The sequence below is a fragment of the Euprymna scolopes genome, chromosome 15 (genome assembly GCF_053919585.1).
Source record: "Euprymna scolopes isolate OS-2025 chromosome 15, ASM5391958v1, whole genome shotgun sequence".
In the NCBI taxonomy this organism is placed as follows: domain Eukaryota; kingdom Metazoa; phylum Mollusca; class Cephalopoda; order Sepiida; family Sepiolidae; genus Euprymna; species Euprymna scolopes.
In genome coordinates this window covers 89500066-89519220 of record NC_136496.1, presented here as the reverse complement: position 1 = coordinate 89519220, position 19155 = coordinate 89500066, and the positions used below count along the sequence as shown (strand labels likewise).

The window sequence follows — 19155 nt, the reverse complement described above, 5'->3', positions numbered from 1 at the left end:
GTTTTTCCGCTGTAAAAAACCCCACAAAAAACAAAAAAACTACTAGATCAAATTAAGTGAAATTTTTTTTTCTTCGGAGATCTTCAGTTCAAAACGGATATATATAATATAACCTTTTTTGATATTTTCATTTTTTAATGTCTTGATTAAACTGTACAAGTACCTTTTTTTTTTTTTTTTTTTAAATCCCAACTTTGAAAAACAATGTCCTCCAAATATTTTTATCATCATTTTGAATCTATTTAAGAAAGGACATTTGCAGCAGAAAAAAAAAAAATGTAAATATTTTTCATTAAACACATCACATACGTGACAAGAAACAAGGGAGACAACTATTATTTCTCTTGAAAAAAAGCAGCGTTATATTGGATGTTAAGCCGTCTGCTGCCTCTCTTGATAACAAATAGTTGGAAGAAAAAAAACTTTGATATATTAGCGAAAAAAAACCAAAAAACTATTCTGCAGCTCATTACATTCCAACCTAATATTTACACAAAAAAAGTGAAAAATCTGGATGTTTGTGTAGATTGATCTTTTAAATCAATACATTTCAAGTGAAACCATTATTACATACTTACATGTCACAATTAGTATAAATTCCAAAAATTACGAAAAAACTGATCCAGTAGAAGAAGTGCTAGATGTATTTTTAATTTAATTGTAATTATTATTGATTCCAGATTCTGTTCTCCCTCTTCCCTCTTACATATTCATCCTCATCTTTTCCCTTTGTGGATGTTTAGTTTGAATTTTTATAAAGTAAAGAAATTTTTGTATTTTTATTTGTTTTACTGAATAAAGTGACTTTTCTTATGCACCCCCCCCCCGAGAATCTTTTTATATTCTTGTTGATTATTAAGTCTCTATATTTGAGACCAAGGGTTTCCAAACTACAGCCTGCAAGCCAAATCTGTCTCAAACTTTTTAATCTGGCTCTTATAGAAAAAGTAAAAATATTCAAGAAAAATTAAAAAAAAAACTAAAGAAGTGTGAAAATATTGTGGTGAGGTTTTATTTTTATTCAGAAAATGATAAAAAAAAAAAAAAAAAAAAAAAAAAAAAGGTTTTTGGAGAACAGTTTCAAGAAAAAGCAAAGCAAAGTAAAACTGTATAAAGCGTGTCCAATTATTGAATGTTAAACTTCTTGCTGCCTCTTCTGATGACCTTTTGTGTAAAAAAAAAAAAAATAAATAAAATAAAAATATTTTTTTGGTTATTCTCTAAGCTCAATAAAAACCTTAATGGCTGTCGTTATGAGACAATTGAGGAGATGATAGAGGCTGTGATGAGAGTCATTGACACAAGAGGACTTCCATGGTGTCTTCCAGAAGTTGGTGGAATGGTACACAAGTGTATTGCAATCGGAGGAGATTACTTCGAAGGGGACTAGAGTTTCATGTGTGCACTATCAATAAAAGTGCCCGTATGAAAAAAGTCTTGAAACTTATTGAAAGCATCTTTTCAATTTTCAAGTGGTCTTAAATTTTGCATCAGGAGTGTATATCTATACAATCTGTATTATTTGGATTCTTTCAACTACTGTTATCATCTTGAGTGTCATTTTCACAATGTTTTGGCCAATGTAACCTCTGACCTTCTTCAGTATTTTGTCAAACTCGGAAATGATTTTAAAATTCATACTAGAATTGTCCACAAGAACCCATGGTGCAGTGGATAAAGTACTGGGTAAATTCAGTTGTAAGTTACACTCCTCTGGAGGTTGAAGTTTAAATCCTCTATGCGGGTGACACTACAAAATACAATTGCGAATTACTTAGGATTTCTATCCAGTCATGACTGACGAAAAAAGAGTATGGATTAAATTAACGGCTCCGTTTGAAACTCCGTGCAGATTTCAGAGTTCAAAACAAAGAAAGATTCCTAAGTTCGACAAGATACACCTGAAGAAGGTTGGAGGTTACATCAACCAAAATGTTGTAAAAAAAAAATAAATAAAAAAAATACTCAAGATGAAAACAGTAGTCTGAAGAACCCAAATAATATGAATAATCAATCTTCATCTCCAAAATTCAGAAACAATATATACAATATTTTTTTTAAATCTTATATAAATATGTTTGAATCAATCACTTGGGAACCTCATCATTATGGTTACAAAGATGGAAATGGAGTTTGAAGATCGGTGAAACTGGTTTCCTTATCATCTGGAAATGTAATTACACGATTACGATTATGAACAGTGAAAATGAGAGAAAGTGAATTCAAACTCAATTTAGCTGAAATCACTTTTTTGAGCTAATCATTAAAGAGTTGTCTCCCCTTTTCTTTCAAGCAACAACGTAAAGCCTTCGTAGACAACGTAAATTGGAAGTCAAACATAATTGTCACCTTGATTAGCTTTGTTGGCAAGTTAATAAAATGAATGAGCAGGATTCTGCTTATTAAAAAGGATTTTTTAAAAGCCGACATAAGTTCACTTTGTCTCATGAAGAATCCATCTGATGTTTTAAACGGAGATACTGCAAAAAAAAAAAAAAGAAGGGAAAAAAAAAGGAATTTTTAATATCATAGATATGTCATTTTGCTTCTATTTTTTTTTTTTTATAGATTTCAAGAATATTTATATATGAAAAACATTTTTTTCTAAATTGACTGAAAAGAAAAAAAAAACATTAATAAAAACCGGTTTATTTCAATCTTAAATTGGTTTCTTATGTAAAAAATAAAAAATAAATAAATACAATCCCATTAATCATTTTCCATGTCTGGATTGAAATATTTTATTTATTTATTTTTTTTTAAAGAATGACAGAGTTTTTACCCTCGTATTCACATCTACTGCAACTGCTACACAATACACTGGGGCAATTTATTTAGCAAGATACATAATTTATGCTTCAACGATTGCTAACACTATGGGTTACAGTAAAAATCCATCACATTTTCTAACATTAACTTACAAATTATTTCAAAAAGGTTCACAGCTAATCATTTAACTTATAGTAAACAGCATTAACTTAAAAAATTACGCACACTTTACATAAGATCAACAGCTAGAAACATTTTGATACTTATGTGCATCCATAGATTACATTCAATTTCAGTTATTAGAATGACGTTAGAATTCGGTATACTGAGATCAAATATAAATGCCAAAGTTTAAGGTTTATTCCTTTTTTGGAATCGTGTGTGGAGGGGGGGGGTACCGTTATTTGTTTATTAGTGTTAAATGAATAATGGTGTAATTAAAGCTTAAAAATCTTTTTTTTCATTGCACCATCAAAAGTTTGGTAAATTATGCATCAAACTGATTATTATTTTTCTTCTTCAGTTTGCTTAACAGTTGCTTTTTTTTTAACTCACAAGTTTCTATTTCTGTGTGTGTATTGACATTTTTATAATGCCAATATAGTTGTCAAAAGAAATATCAATGTGAAAAGTAAATTACGATTTTCTTTTCAGAACTTCAGAGTTTAATGTAGTTTGCTTGAAGCATTGTCTAGCTTATATATATATATATATATATATATATATATATATATATATATATATATATATATATAAAGGAAGTTTAAATTTATAGTATGCACGTTTGAAAGTCAAACACATGTTTGATGAAGGGAGGATTTCCTGAAGTATAACAGTATAGATCTTCAATCTGACTATGCTGACACAAGTCAGAACACAATACATGTAAAATATAAAAAACAATTGTTTTTTATTAAAAAAAAAAAAAACATATATATTGTATTAATAAAGTTCAATTTGCACAGCTTATTCCAGCATTAATTTAATTTGCTTCAGTTTCTGTCTATTTGTTACACATCTGCATTGTATTGCCTTCTATAAATTTAAATTCCCTTAAAAAATATTGTTTCTAACATTAGAAAAATAGAAGATTACATTTTTAATCTATAGTAGTTTAGATTCGCTTCTGGAGTGATGTTGGTACAGTAGATGGGTATATCAATTCCCATCTTTACCTAGCCTCTACTACTTCATAGTATGAAGAAAAATATTTGTTAAACTTTGTGTAAAAAATATTCTATTTAATACTTGCATAAGAGAGTAAATAACTATTACATATTGTTTTTATTGGCGAAAAACATTCGAAAATCCTGTTTTAAGAAAGAAGTAATTCTCTTTGAACTAATGCCAAACAGACATAATGTCTCCTTTTTTTGGGGGGGAGAGGGGGGGATTATAAACAAAAGAAAAGCAAAAAACAAACAAGCAAAAAAACAAAAACAAACTAATTTAGTTAATAAATACATATATGTAATGTTTTATGTTATATTATAATTGGTTTAAATTTATAAAGACTATAGCCAGTTCAAACAAAAAAACAAAATAAAATCCTTTAAAACTTATGTGATATTCGAACTCAAGTACGGACATCATAAAATCTACTCCCTTAGTAATGTGTACTCTGCCTAATCCTTTTTTTTTTCAACCAATTACATGTTTTTATTTCAGGGATGTGCATGATCAATAACAAAAAGCTGAAATTCAGATGAACTTCTCAATCTCGAGGCCACAGTTATCCCTCCACTAATTTCTCAACCCGCACCTCACTTCAACTACACATCCATTTTCACCAATTTACTAACCTGTAGGGCCGTATATTCCTCCTGTGGAGGTGGTAGAGTGGGAGTTGCCATTAGTAGTAGAAACAGAAATCTTTAACTGATTCCATCTAAATTTGTTATTTACAAATGCAACTGCAATTCAGATTATTTGCCTCCTTACGGAAATTCAGCTTTCAAAAATAAAAAAAAATAAAAATAAATAAAAGGCCGTCAGGATTGGAGATAAATATAAATTGCCTCAGTCCAGAATGATCTCTTCCTCACAGATAGTAGTAATAATAGTTGTTGTTACTGCCCAGAGAGAATTAGAACTGTATGGTATGGTAGGAACTTTAACGTTTTAACAGATATAAGAAAGAAACATTTATTATTAATTATAAAACTCTGTTGACCTTGCTTGCTTGTATCTTGTTTTCAACAAACAGGTGATCCCATGTTTTAAAAAAGGAATGACAGGTGCATATATGTATGGGGGTGGCTCAGATGGTAAGAAATAAGGTTGGAGAGTTATATGCTTTAGTTTTGATTTTAGCTGCTAGCACCCAAGTCATATATATATTTTTTTAAATTTTGATCTCACTACTATATATTAGGTTTAATTTAATAATTGATAGAGAATTGTCTCTATAATAATAAGTATGTAATCTGCATTAATTAAAATATCATATTTAAGGTTATCTTATGACCGGGCAATGCTGGGTGGTCTGCTAGTTGCAGATAAAATTGCAAAAAACAAACAAAAAAAGATGGCACTTATACAGTATGGGACACTAACGAAAATTGTATTTTAAATAAAAATTCTTTGATATGCTTAACTTACATATTGCGCAAAAATAAGTATCCTCACCAAAACTTAGGAAAAATTATCGCGTCGAATTTCAATTAAAAATAAAAATCAATTTTCATATTTTGCCGATCCACCAGTCATTAAATGACAGATTGATTTATCTCCCCTTGCATTACTAGTATTTCTGCTCTTATCAATCGCGAATCAGTAAAATATGGAAACTGATTTTTATTTGTTATTAAAATTCTACGCATTCGTTTTTCCTAATTTTGGGCGAGAACAATTATTTTTACTTAATACATAATTATAATGAAAATTTTTTTACTTGGAATGTGTTTATACTGTTTAAGCTCCTCTGAAAAAATTTAATTCTAGTCAATTTAAAGGGGTATTCTATTCTTTTGTGGACTGTTATTCTTATCTGCATTGTTGTTGTTTTTGGTTTTTTTGGAAAGATGAGTTGGCCAAAACATGGTGAAACAATAACTATGAAGATGAGGAGAACAGTCTGCAAAAAAATGAATATACAAATTATGAAGCTTCATCTCAAAGAATTTCAAAAAATAAAAATAAAATAATCAATTTAAAGGCTTCAAAACCACTTTTGAATTTATTATGGATATAAAGGAATCAGTATTGCCATCAACAAGTTTTTTATACAAAATAGTTGAAGTAAAAATGTAGGACACAATAATGACAAATACGAATTTGATTTTGAAACCTTTAAGATGCCAATTTGAAAGCAATTTCTGGCTAGAATTAAAGTTATTAAGTCAAAAAGTCCAGTATTATGGTTCAATTGTGTCCCTCAACCAAGAATAAAAAGTATTTCTTGGTGAAACCACAAATTTGAAAACAAACCTCCAAGTTCAGTAACAATGCAAGGGACTTACATTTTTTCTGCTCGCAATTGCTTGTTGCAGCCAAACCAATTCCAGAGCTATGTTCTGTCGCTGTAATTGAAGGCTAACCACCGTCTCTGGGCTGGGAGTCTCGCACACAGAATTAACTGGAGGAAAGAAAAGAGAAACCAAGTCAATTTACAATAACAGCACCAATTCTCATTTTCTTCACGGAATTCTAGCTTTGGCCCAATTTTCAAGCAAAAAAGCTGTGACATACACTGAACTTGTATTACGTTACCTTCTGTCAAAATCGCCCGTTCCTTCTTTAATCGGATTTCAAAAACGTTCTGATATAAAATCTATTTCAGAACACTGCCAGATACATAAAGTACATTTGTGTGAAATTGCATAATCATTGGCCCAGCCGTTTTTGAGTCTATAGGGAATGAACTCTCTTTGTCCCTCTCTCACATACACACTCACAAAGTTCCTTTGATATAATAGTAGTAGATAATTGTCATTTTCAGCTAAATATGCTTTAAAGAAATAAAATGAATGTATCTCTTTATATAATTGTTAATAGTAGCAATTTAATTCTTCTTAAAACAATAAATATTCTCTTTCTTCTTCTTATAAAAATAATTGTCAGCTAAATATTCTTTAAATTAATAAAACAATGCCACTTTTTGAAATGTTTTTATTTAAAATAGCAGAGAGACCCGACGTTGCTCGGAATTGAATGATGATCAACGAATGTTTCACACTCACATATTTTTATGGTCATTTAAATCGGGGAAAATCACCCATTTTTGCAATCAAATCGATTGATTGCCTACTCTAGTTAGGAATCCATCGTAATGCACCAGGAGGAAGCTTCACATGCCTCTCCACAGTGACTTAGTTCACAATACATTGTAGTTTACATTGCACTGTAGAGAACCTACTGATTTTATAAAATTATTTTTATATATAATGGCTTGAATTAAAGTTTTAAAATGCAAAAGTCAAGTATCATGCTTCAATTGTGCTCTAAACAGAAACATTCATTTTGAACACACCCTTGTCATATCAAAGAACATACTGTTGATTTTATATGTCGGGCCTTTTGGCTTGTGAGGTAATAAAAATTCTCAAATGCACTTGTGATATTAGGCTGCGTAAGATTTTTAACGTTATTCAAAATCGCCCGTTCTTTCTTTCATTAGATTATTTCGATTATCAATGCTTATCGAAGGCATTCAAATACAAAACTCATTTAAAAACACTGCCAGGCACATAAAGCACCTTCGTGTGACATTTCATAAAAATCAGCCCAGCCATTTTTGAGTCTATACGGAACGAACACACAGAGAAAAAGTTCCTTTTATATAATAGTAGATAGATAGAAAGACTGTATTCTTTTAGTCAATGAGACAATGTACATTAGGAGCAAAATGTAGTATCTGTTTTGATACTGTGCTTTGTGTTTTTTATTCTTGGTTAATGAAAAAGTCATCCTGGACTTTTATTTTTGTTACAATCCAGAGTGCCTGCTTTTTGAGAGATGCTTTTTCCTACATTAAAAACTAACCTTGTGTCTAATTCTACTCACCCTCACCGAGAGGCAAGAAAATAGTAACATACTTTGATTTGCAAACAATTCATTTTAAAATGGGTAAAGTAAGAATTGATCATCTTAACTACATTAAATTAACAACCTGCCATGTTTGCTGAATTGATACTACCATCTTTGAAAATAGGGATGGAGAGTAATAACATATATACGAACATATAGATTGGATATACTTTTTGTTCTTTTCATCACTAAATAATGAATTCCTGTTTTTTACCTACCTGATGGAGATAAAGATCGCATGCTGCCGCCCCAAACTGAGGTGACATCAGTAAAAGTGGAATCCAATGTCTGAGATTCACTATCATCCTTCTCGGTTGGTTTTAAACATACGGATGATGGAGTGCTATGAATGTTCTTGCTATCACCATTTGAGTCTGGAGAACAGCACAAAGCATCTTTGCTTTTGGAGATGTTCACTACACCGTTTCCGAGGGGAGATACTGCCTGGATATGTTCTTGTTTATTTAAGGTAGTCTTGGGATTATTTCGTTGACATTCATCAAAACTGATAACAGCTTTCACCGGCTCAGAATCCCGCTCCACAATATGGAGGTTTTCAAAACATGCATTTGACAACAACGGTAATGATGGACTTTCACGATTCGGAAGTAATTTTTTGGCATCATTTTCCCCATCAACAAATTGAAAATCGAAATCATTATCTTCCTCATCTGCTGCCTTCATTGAATGATGTGGAGAGATTGCAGACAAACGATTTTCATCCCGCAAGCTACAAACATCCTCATGGTTTCCTTTAGTTGTTAAAGCTTTATTACTTTCGACTAGAGTTGTCTCCCTTGTATCGTCCGACTTTTTGATTGACTTCAAGCGGAGACATTTTGATTCTTCCTCTTTAGCAGTTGTAACTGTCGGTAAACACAGGAACTGGTTCTTCCAGGAAACGAAAAGATCATCCTTTTGTTGTACTTTATTGAATATCATCACAAATTCTTCTTTTACACGTTTCATTTGTGAGCGCACAATCAAGCCGCGGATATGTGCCTAGAAACATACAATGAGAACAAATCAGAGTCAATAGTTTCCCCCATTTAGGGTTGTTTACAGAACAAGAAAAACAAATGGTGCTTGTCTAAAGTTCCTTCTATATTAAAAATCTGTATTACATGTGAACCCACGATGGAAAGAAAATATTGTATACCAAAAATCACATAAATTGATCAAGTAGTTTTATTTTTGAATAAGAAAATAAAATTTTGTGGCTAAGTGAACAAGCAACTATAATCACAATTCCATCTTCAAAACAGGCTGCGAACAAGAGGAGTAACTTCAATCATTGCATAAGTGCCTGAAATATTTTACATTTATTTTTCATAATTGTTTTTTGACATCTTTTTCATTTTGTTGTTTATAGTAAAAAAAAAATAAATAAAAATAAAATAAAAATAAAATAAAAATGGGTGTTTGTTGACATTAGTAATCTTTTTTTAAAACCAACGCATTTTAGGGGAAAACATTATGTACTTACGTAGCATGGCAACATTAATATAAATTCTAAAAATTAAGAAAAATGATTCAGTAGGAAAATAATTACTAGTAAAAATAGAATTTATTCAATTATCGAATCTTATCGTATGTTTCAATGTGGTAAAGTTGTGTGACAAATTCAATATGACACACAGGGGAGATAACCTTTGACTTAAAGTATGGCCTCCATAATATAATGATATATCGGCGCTTATGTCAACGGATCATTTAACCAGCATATTTTGCAAAATATAATTTGGGACGCTGAAATAATCAGTAGAATAATGAAAGAACTTTAAATGAAAAAAAAAAGAGAAAAAAAAATATGATTACCCAAATACTGTACCTACAAGAAGTTGCTGTCCAATTAGCCAATGAAAAATGCTTCCCTTATTTAAAAGAGAACACCCCCCCCCAAAAAAAACACGAACACTTTATCTTGTGCTTTGAACGTTGTTATTTTTTCTCCCCCCCCCTTTTTTTTTAAAAAAAGTACATAAAAAAAAAAATAAACGATAATCATAGACAGAAATGACTAATTACCTAAAATAAAGAAAAGCAAATTTTTTATTTTCGTTTAAAAAAAAATTAAATTTACGGTTTAAATACGTCAAAATCACTTTCAAAAACGTGTTCTATTTTTGTTGTTTTGTGTGCGTTAATTATTATGCGACCAAAATCATACCTTGCAAAATGAAACTACAGAATAGTAAAAAAAAAAAATTTTTTTAAATTAATTAATTATACTTGAATCATAGCCAGAAATTGACAGTTTAAACACTTCAAAATCTTCAAAAAAGTTTTAATCATCCTGACGCTGACTGATTACCTAAAATAAAGAAAAACAAATTTCTTCTTTTTTGTTTAAAAAAATTAAAATGGCGGTTTAAATACTTCAAAATCTCCTTTTTTTTTTTTTTTTTTTTTTTACAAGGGTGTCACCACTTATCAAGGCCCAGAGGCCACTCAAGGATAAGGGTTAATAGGTATACATTAGTCATTGTGATTTTAGCATAGTAAACAGTGGGAATTTTGAAACTTGGATTACTTAGGGGGACGATTCAATTAGAACTTGTTCACATTGGACTTTTTCTTTTTTTTTTTTTTCATAGGTATCAACTCATTATCAAGGTCAAAGAGGCAACTCAAGGATAAGGGTTAAAGAGTGTACAGTAGAAATTGGACAATATAATAATCATTAGTAATGTAAATTTGTTAAATTTGATAACTTATATGGAACGGCTCATCAAGAACTTATTTACGTTAGACTTGAAGACAACCATATTGTAGTCAGCCGGAAAGCAGGAAAACGGAAGACAATTCCACAGGCGTGCAGTTCTAATAAAAAAGCTTTGTTCATGGAATCTACGTTTAGGTTTAGGCACAGATAAAGAGTGGGGGGAATTATTGATAGTGTTTACAGCTAGACGAGTGTTTCTTGTGAAAGTTTGGCGAGGGGGGACCATAGATTGAAGCTCAGTCGAACACTTTCCATGAAAATAACGATACATCAGAGACAAACTCGCAACATCTCTTCTGTGAGATAGAGGTTGCAAGGAAGAGAAAAGGACATCTCCTAGGAGGCTACGAAGTCTATTTTGAACTCTATCAAGGCAGGCCAAGTCCTTTCTAGCAGCTCCTGCCCAGATGTGGCAACAGTATTCCATCCTTGGATGTACCTGGCTCTTATATAGATACAAAAAATGTTTTGTTATTTTCGTTAATTAACAAGTTTATTTAATTTTTGTTGTGGATAAATTAACACCGTTTACACAGTGTAATAGTTTACTTTTGTTTTGCATACGTTAATTAATAAGTTTATTTTGTTACTTAACATTGTCATATTTATGTTCGTTGAGTAACTTCGCTAACTTGTTTCCTTTTCGTAATCTGCTTCAACAATTTCCGGATCTCGGCTACAGTAATCGTGTAATCATTTTTTTTTTTTTTTTCATTTAACATTCTTTCATTGTTCTACTGATTGGTTCAGCGTCCCAAATTATATCTTAGAAAATATGCTTATTTTTGTTATGTTATCTCCCTTAGATTTAATGATTCGCCGATATATCTTACGAAGGCTATGCTTAAACGCAATTCAACACACAATTGGAGATTTTTTTTTTTTTTTGCTAAAAATAGATCTAGTACATCTAGATTAATTTTTAATATTTTTTTTGAATTTATACTAATTTTATCATGGTACGTAAATATCTAATAATGTTTGATACTTCTATCATTATTAGAGCAAAATTCCAAATTTTGAATTTAAAGTAAAACCAATGATATCTACTTAATTGTCACGTCGCAATAGTGAACATATCCAAAAATTATGAAAAATAATGAACATATTAACATATACAAAAATTACGAAAAATGGTAAAGTAAGAAATGTAATTATTAATCTCAAAAAAGTTTTCGAAGATAATTTGCAAAAACTGAGTTTTGCTAAATTGGGCTAAGATTTTCAGTTTTTCGGAAAATAGTTGCCTCACTTGTTATGATTCGAGTTATCCTGTTTATTTTCTTTAGTGCTTCTGCATTTATTGACCTGTGATTACCACAAAGTTACTCGGGTGTGCCCGCCAAATTTAGGTAAAAATGGCACCGGTAAAAATGGCAAAAATGAATAAATAGGTAAAAATGGCATTTTCAAGAAGTACAGATTAACCTTCCATTCCTCTAGTTTAAAATAGGCATAAGTTTCTTCCCTCACCAAAAGAAATTAAATAACTATTTTTTACAGGCATTTACATTGGTAGAGGTGGGGGTTAGGGTTTCTTTGAGGCTAATCAAGGTCAACAATGCTTTCTGCTAGTTTTAATGATTCTTTTAGCAAGACAGTGTGAAAAGTCTTTGTGGAGGTAGGGACAAGGAATATAACACTTAATAGCTTGTATATCCATCTCTTTCTTTCATCATAATTTATAACCCTTGCTGAGCCAGGTGGGTAAAAATTAAGGAAGCCATTAGGTCTTTTGCTGCCAACTTTAGCAAAAGACTCAACCTAGATTCTAGGGCAGCTAAAGCGACACTAGAGTCTAGATTAGATCAGGCGGTGGAGGAGGGGGATAGTGCTAGCGTTAATATAATTAAGGTTCAGCTTGCCTCCCTTACTGAAAAGGAGCACCAAGCTTTAGTGATTAGGGCTAGGTTAAAAAGAATGCCCCAGGAAGCAACAAACATGACTGCTGAACTGCGTGCAGAGGAGCTTAGACAAGCGGCTGATAGGCACATTGCTCGTGTCACATTGCCGAACGGGCGTACCGTGACCACATACCAGGGTGTGCTGGAGGCGTTTAGATCTCATTTCCAGGAGCTTTTTTCCATGGAACCCGGTCTGTCATTAGAACAGTTCGACACCTATTTGGCTGACTTTTCTCGTCTTTTAACGACTGAAGCGGCTAGGTGCGAAGCTGGCATAACGGAGGATGAAGTCATTGAAGCCTTAAAGTGGTTTGGCCTTAATAAGTCACCAGGAATCGATGGTCTGCCCTACGAAGTGTATTTAAGGTTGTCGCACATTTTTGTCCCTTTGCTGACGGTTTTATTTAACTCATGGTTTTGGAACGGCTCAATCCCCAAGTACTTTACCATGGGTGTGATAAAACTTGTTCATAAAAGCAAAGATGGTGGAGATGGGTTAGGTAATTTCAGGCCCTTAACGATGCTTAACGCTGAGTTAAAGATTTTGGCCAAGATCCTCGCAAATCGTCTGCAGCTTGTCCTGGCCCGTCTTATTAGCCCCGAGCAAACAGGTGTTGTGAAGGGCAGGACGATCCAGGATAACTTGCACACGATACGCCTGATGATAGAAAAAGTTGACACTGAGGCCGTGCTGATCAATTTAGATCAGTCCAAAGCCTTCGATAGGGTTGACCATCGGTACTTGGAGGCTGTTTTGTCGGCGACCAGTTTTGACCCACAATTTCGTTCGTGGGTTCATCTTTTCTATGCTAACCCCGCGGTGATGGTAGAAGTGAATGGTAAGAGGTCGAGACCCTTCCGTTTGTCACGTTCAATTCGTCAAGAGTGCCCGTTATCACCCATGCTATATGTGCTTGCGATCGAGCCATTTTTGCGCAGGCTAAGGGTGAATCTGGTCCTACACGAAATCGCTTTGCCAGGTGTGGATGCCCAGGTAAAATACTCCGCCTATGCCGACGACGTAACTGTAATGAGCAATGCTGAGATTAGTGTCGTCGGTGTAGAAATCAGATTGTATGAAACAGTAACAGGGGCTAAAATTAACTGCAACATGTCTTTGGGTTTGCGCATCGGTGCCTGGAGGAGTATGCCCCTTCAGTGGCCCTTTAGTTGGAGCGACAGGCCTTGCAAGATACTCGGCTTCTGTTTGGTCCTGACCTCCAGCTGGAGAAAAATTAGTCGGAGGTTCTGCGCTGTGGATCAGTAGAAAACCTTTCATTAAAGGGGAGAGCGGAGGTGTGTAATACCCACATCTATCCAATCTTTATTTATCATCTATCAGTGCTTCCAATCCCATCAGATACACTGCTATATTTGCAGAGGGCTCTTTTCAACTTTTTATGGCTTGGAAGGGCCCCTATGGTCTGTCGCGATGTCTCCTATCTACATCCTTCTAAAGGCGGTCTAGGTATGCCAAACATGAAGATTCGGCTCCACACACTATGGCTCTACTACCTAGATCGAATGTGCACACAAGATAGGGAAAACGGTGGCCTCTGGATGGAGGACACGACTCTGAGGGGGAGGCACACAGGTTGCCCCGAGGTGAATGCCCCTTCTACCGTGAGTGCCGGCGTGTGCTGAAGTTCCTCTTAAGAATTAAGAAAAGCCTCTCCAACAGTCTGCTGTTGTCCCGAAAGGCATTATCGGGTTTTAGTGAGGAGATCCGTAAGGGATGTTATCGGTGAGAGGCTCCTTTGACGAAGAGGCAGGTCCGCTCAATCTGGCTTTGGACGCCTGGGTCGGGATGCCTCACTAACAATGAGGCATCTTTGACCTGGCTGGTAATCCGGGATGCTCTCTGGGTCGGTAAGAGACTTCACTCAGCTGGCTTGGCGGATTCGCCTATTTGTAAACGGTGCGGCGATGAAGTCGAGACTTTATGTCATGCCTTCGTATATTGTCGCATCGTGGTGCTGCTGATTGAGTTTGTTACAGGTCTCATGGTTCGCATGCTGAACATATCGTCATTAACTTTGGTTCCTATCAATGTCTGTAGCAATTGGGCTCCGACAGCGGATAGGCTTAGAAAAGAATTGTGTTTGACCTTGCTAGTAGTGATGAGAGGTGTTATCTGGAACACACGCATGAGAGTGGTCTACGAATCTGAAGACTTCGCTCCCATCGACCTTATACGACTCTTCCGCTATCATTTGAAGGGTCGTATCAAGGCCGAGAGAGTTAGACTCTCTTCGTTAGACTTTGTTGGAAGGTGGGTGTCAGTTGTGCGTGTGTGTCGGGTGAGAGAAGCAAGTCTTCATTGGTTCTTGGATGTTCCTTAAGAAAAAGAATTTTGGGAAGCAGAAACAAACGTCAGCTCTGACTCGTTTTTAGTCCAGAGTAGGTCACGATTTAGGCAAGAGTAGGACCATTTTTTAAGCTTCTGTGTTCATAACCTAGTTAGTGTGTGATAGCGATCATTAGGCCCTGTTTTAAGTTTGTCCCACTTTTTTCTTTTTTTTTTAAAGCCCCATTCCCCTCCCCAATTAGGTGACAGATTGCTTGATTCGCCAGAGATGCGGGTTCCCTTTCGAAGTTTTCGTAAGAGGTGTTTAAAATAAAGCATTCGGACCTGCATCACCCTTTCGACTGGTGAATCGGCGCATCTGCCACAGTTTAGCAATGGGGGGGGCTCTTTTGTTACTAACATTGTAAATATTTCATCCTTATTTTGTACATAAAATTTTTACTTTCCCAACCCCCCCTTTTCTTATGGGTTTTAATTAGGTTATCATGGTATGATGTTCTTATGGTGACTGACAAAGGATTTATAAATGTGGTATTGTGGTGGATGTAGAGTGAAAGTAGGAACTAGTTAGGTTAGATTAGTTAGCATTAGAAAGCAAGAACCGTCCTTTCCCCTCCCCCCATGTTCGGCCTTGTGCCAAATTTTTCTATTTTTTACTTTTGTAAAATTTCGAAAATAAATTACTTCATTCCTTTCTTTTTATGTTACTGTGGTTACAAGACCTGCGAAGAAGATTGTATTTTTTTCACAACCTCACTTCAGGTTAGCTACTCTCAGTTATATGATTTTTTTTTCCAACAAAATTCAGTATTTCGATTTTTCGAATTCTGCTTTAATAACGAAAAAGCACTTAATGTTTTTACCTGAAATGCGTTGGTTTAAAAAAGCAAACAATGCTAACAAGTACCAAAAAAGTTTTTAATTAATAAATAACTTCATAAAGTGGGTTTGTATTACTATACACATAGATTCGAAAAAGTTGTCAAAAAACAAATATATAACAAATAAATGTTATCAAAGGCAAGATAAGTTACTTTTCTACCAAACTGGATATATTTTTTGTGTTTTTATTCAATGTAACATGTTTATTCAGCTCGAAAAACATGCAGTGTTTACCGATATATTGGAAAATTCAAAATGGTGGCCGACTCTCTCTTTAACACGGTAAGTTTGGGAAAATGTGTTATAAATAATAAACTAGACAAAATACTATTAAAAAACCACCAAATATATGTCAACTTATGTCACGGTAACATATATTGAGCGAATTTCTAACAGTATTTTGCCTAGTTTATTATTTATAACACCTTTTCCTGAATTTACCGTGTTAAAGAGAGAGAGAGAGTCAGGCGCCATTTTGAATTTTCCAATACATCTGTAAACACTGTATGCTTTTCAAACTGAATAAATAGGTTACATTGAATATAAACACGAAAATTATATCCAGTTTGGTAGGAAAGTAACTTATCTTGCCTTTGATAACATTTATTTGTTATATATTTGTTTTTTTGACAACTTTTTCGAATCTATGTGTAATCTATAAAGTTATATAAAAAACAAAACGATGCACTCTATTTAAAGCCGTTTCTAACTTCTTGCCCGGTATATAAACAAATACATCAGCTGGATAAAAAAAAAACGGTTTGCTTACTTGCAGAAGTAAAATATGTCGAAGAGAAAGGTTGGGGAAGTTGTTTTGTATTGATTGAGGCCATGTTTGGTCGGCCATCTTTGTTGATGCTGAAGAAAATGCGTAACCAACGCACCGACCAATCAGAAGTCGTTTTACATCTGACGCTTAAAACAATCTCGCGTCTCACGAGTTTGTCACCGAGAACATCCAACATGGATTCCGCTTTTAACATTACGGAGAACGCGAATAATAATGGTAAATCACAACCGTTCGATACAACTTTACCACCAGTTAAATATGAATGTGAGTATTTGGAATATTCTTTTTATCGATTAGAAATGCCGTATTAAATCAAACGAGTTGTCAATGTAAAGAAAACAACTGATTTGTACTGAGTTTAGTTTGCATCGATTTATTAGTGTTTATTCGCAGTAACAAAAACTTTTTTATAATTCAATTATATCGATAAAAATGAGAATTAATATCTTAATGTTTTTTTGGGTTTTTTTACATGAAAGTTTTCTGTTTTCTTTTAAATTTTTTTTTTTTTTTTACTTCAAATACCAAATCTTGGTGCGATGTATATCGATAAATGTTATTCTTACCTTTACCGGGATCGGCCCGATCACTCATATTTTCGCAGGTGTCCGTAAATTCGTAAGAAAGTTGGTGGGAGGGAAGGGCGTACAACTGTTGAAAACGATGGTATTAATGTATTTGCGCAGTCTCTAATTGAAGAAAAGAGTTTCTTTTACTATACACATAGATTCGAAAAAGTTGTCAAAAAACAGGTATTTTTTTTAGTTTACCGACCCCTCGGCATTCACCTTTAATTTGTCGACTTTTATAAGTTTTCGGGTACGTTGAGAACGAATATCGCATTCATTTTTTGCGCAAACAGCTAGTTATCCATATTTGAAGACATTCAGTATCCAACGTAATCACTATCGTTTCCACTGGCGGCCATTTTGTTTTCGATTTTCCAATTTAGGAAAAAAAAAAAACTCCAAAAAAGAGCCAAACGGAGCCAGAAAAGCCAAAATATGGTCCCCAATACATTTTTCGGCTACTTTTCGGCTTCAAACACCACCCCACCCCTCTGGATATTTTCTCGCTTCTCGACAGTGTTATTGACGCGAAAGGAACATTCCTGGAGCAAACCAGGATGGAATGCTGGAAGATAATATTATTTATTAACCATTTTCTTAGCCACCTGTGGGATCACAAAACAGTGATGGAGAATTTACAAATTTCTAGCCGTTCCGCGGTTGACTGGCGGTCGTTCTGTAGTGAGGTGTGCGAACATTGGGTGCAGCACTGCAGAGCACTGCAGCAGCACTGCACCAAGTGCAGCTGCAGCACCAAAACGCGATAGGCGGCGGCGAAGGCATTGAGGTGGAAATTGACGAAACGTTGATTGTTTGCAGAAAATATAACAGAGGAAGAAAACTGAGCCAGATTTGGCTTTTTGGAGGGATAGAGAGAGTTTCGAAACATAGTTTCGTCCTCGCTCTGACAGGACCAGACGAACGGAGAAATGAAGAAACTTTAGTCCCGTTAGTTACAAAATTTGTTTTGCCAGGTTCCATTATTTACAGTGATTGTTGGAAAGCTTATCATAATCTCGGCCAACTTTACACACATAGAATGGTAAACCATTCCAAAACATTTGTGGACCATCAAGATGATCAAGACCCTACAATACATACACAAAATATTGTGGGTCAAGAGGCCTGGCATTCAGGCAGAATACATGCAACAATACCTGTCACGATATCTGTTCATTCGAAGTGAAACAGACAAATCTTTTCTTTTTACTTCTACATAAATTTTTAATTGAAGCGACCAAGCTTTATGGAGATAAGTCAAAGCATTAACTATTTTTTTATTTCCTCTTTTCTTGTTTTTTCTCACCCAGTTCACCTTTTCAAAAGAAATCACGCATTTTCATGATTAAACAATTATTTTTATGATAAAAAGAAAAAAGGTCAATGTCGATAATACATCAACCGCAGAAGCACCTGTTAAAACCTATACAAGTTCTATAATTGAATCTTCTCCCTTCCCCAATTTTAAATGTGATATTCGTTTATAACATACCTGAAAACCTATAAAAATGGTCATTTTAAGGTTAAGTTGTGTGTTGGTGTATTATCGACATTGACCCAAAAAAACAAAAAAACTTTCATTTTCGATTTTTGACATAAACCGTTTTTGGCATTTCACGGGAAAGGTGGACCTGTAGAGGACTAGGATATATAAATCCTAATCCCGTTACAAAAGAAAAATAATGAAACGAATTGAATGAAGGAAACAAAGAACTCAAATGCTGGAATAGAATAAACATGTCGTTTATTTATTGTTGAAAGAATGAATGTTTTTGATATAACACGTGTTCATGTCCGCGTTCGGGTGTAACCATCATTTGTTGCGAGACTGGTGGTGTAGAAAGAAAAGGAAATGTGGGTTCATCTCACGATCGTTTGTTCGTGCGTGGGAAAGAAGTGAGTAATATAGTAGAAATGAGAATGATAGTTCAGCGTGTAGACAAAGACAAAGGATAGAGGGTTGACATCAGTTAGCAGTCAGCTACGCAAAGGTATTCTCAGGGACAAGTTATAGAGTGAGAATGTCAATCCAGTTCATGGAGAGAGAAAGCATATAAAGTGTACGTACGGTCTGTTAGCTTTTTGTCCCGCATAGTAGCAAGTGGCGTGAGGCACGCTGTCGGTCCGTAAACCGTCTAGCTAGGAGGCTGGTCTGAAAAGGCTGGAAACAGCTTGTCTCT

The 19155-nt window shown here is 34.2% G+C and overlaps 2 protein-coding genes across 4 annotated transcripts in view; one reads left to right on the top strand and one right to left on the bottom strand.

Moving 5' to 3' along the window:
* Nucleotides 1–996: 996 nt before the first annotated feature.
* Nucleotides 997–17663, bottom strand: LOC145293976 (uncharacterized). 2 transcript variants are annotated; one of them, XM_080140861.1, is made up of 4 exons: nucleotides 16973–17663; nucleotides 8016–8799; nucleotides 6231–6346; nucleotides 997–2480 (listed from the first exon to the last, which is right to left on the bottom strand). In XM_080140861.1, exons 2-4 carry the CDS (start codon nucleotides 8764–8766, stop codon nucleotides 2445–2447), a joined length of 903 nt encoding a protein of 300 aa, XP_079996987.1. In that variant the 5' UTR covers nucleotides 8767–8799; nucleotides 16973–17663; the 3' UTR covers nucleotides 997–2444. The 2 variants fall into 2 exon arrangements, with proteins under 2 accessions (XP_079996987.1, XP_079996985.1); XM_080140859.1 differs by lacking the exon at nucleotides 16973–17663 and adding an exon at nucleotides 16386–16541.
* Nucleotides 16532–19155, top strand: part of LOC145293978 (protein archease-like) — a 43350-nt gene continuing 40726 nt past the window's right edge. The window contains exon 1 of one of the 2 annotated variants that reach the window (XM_080140863.1): nucleotides 16532–16670. The gene's annotated coding sequence lies outside the window, so the exon portion shown is untranslated. The remainder of the gene's footprint in view (nucleotides 16671–19155) is intronic. The other variant, XM_080140862.1, reaches the window with a different exon arrangement.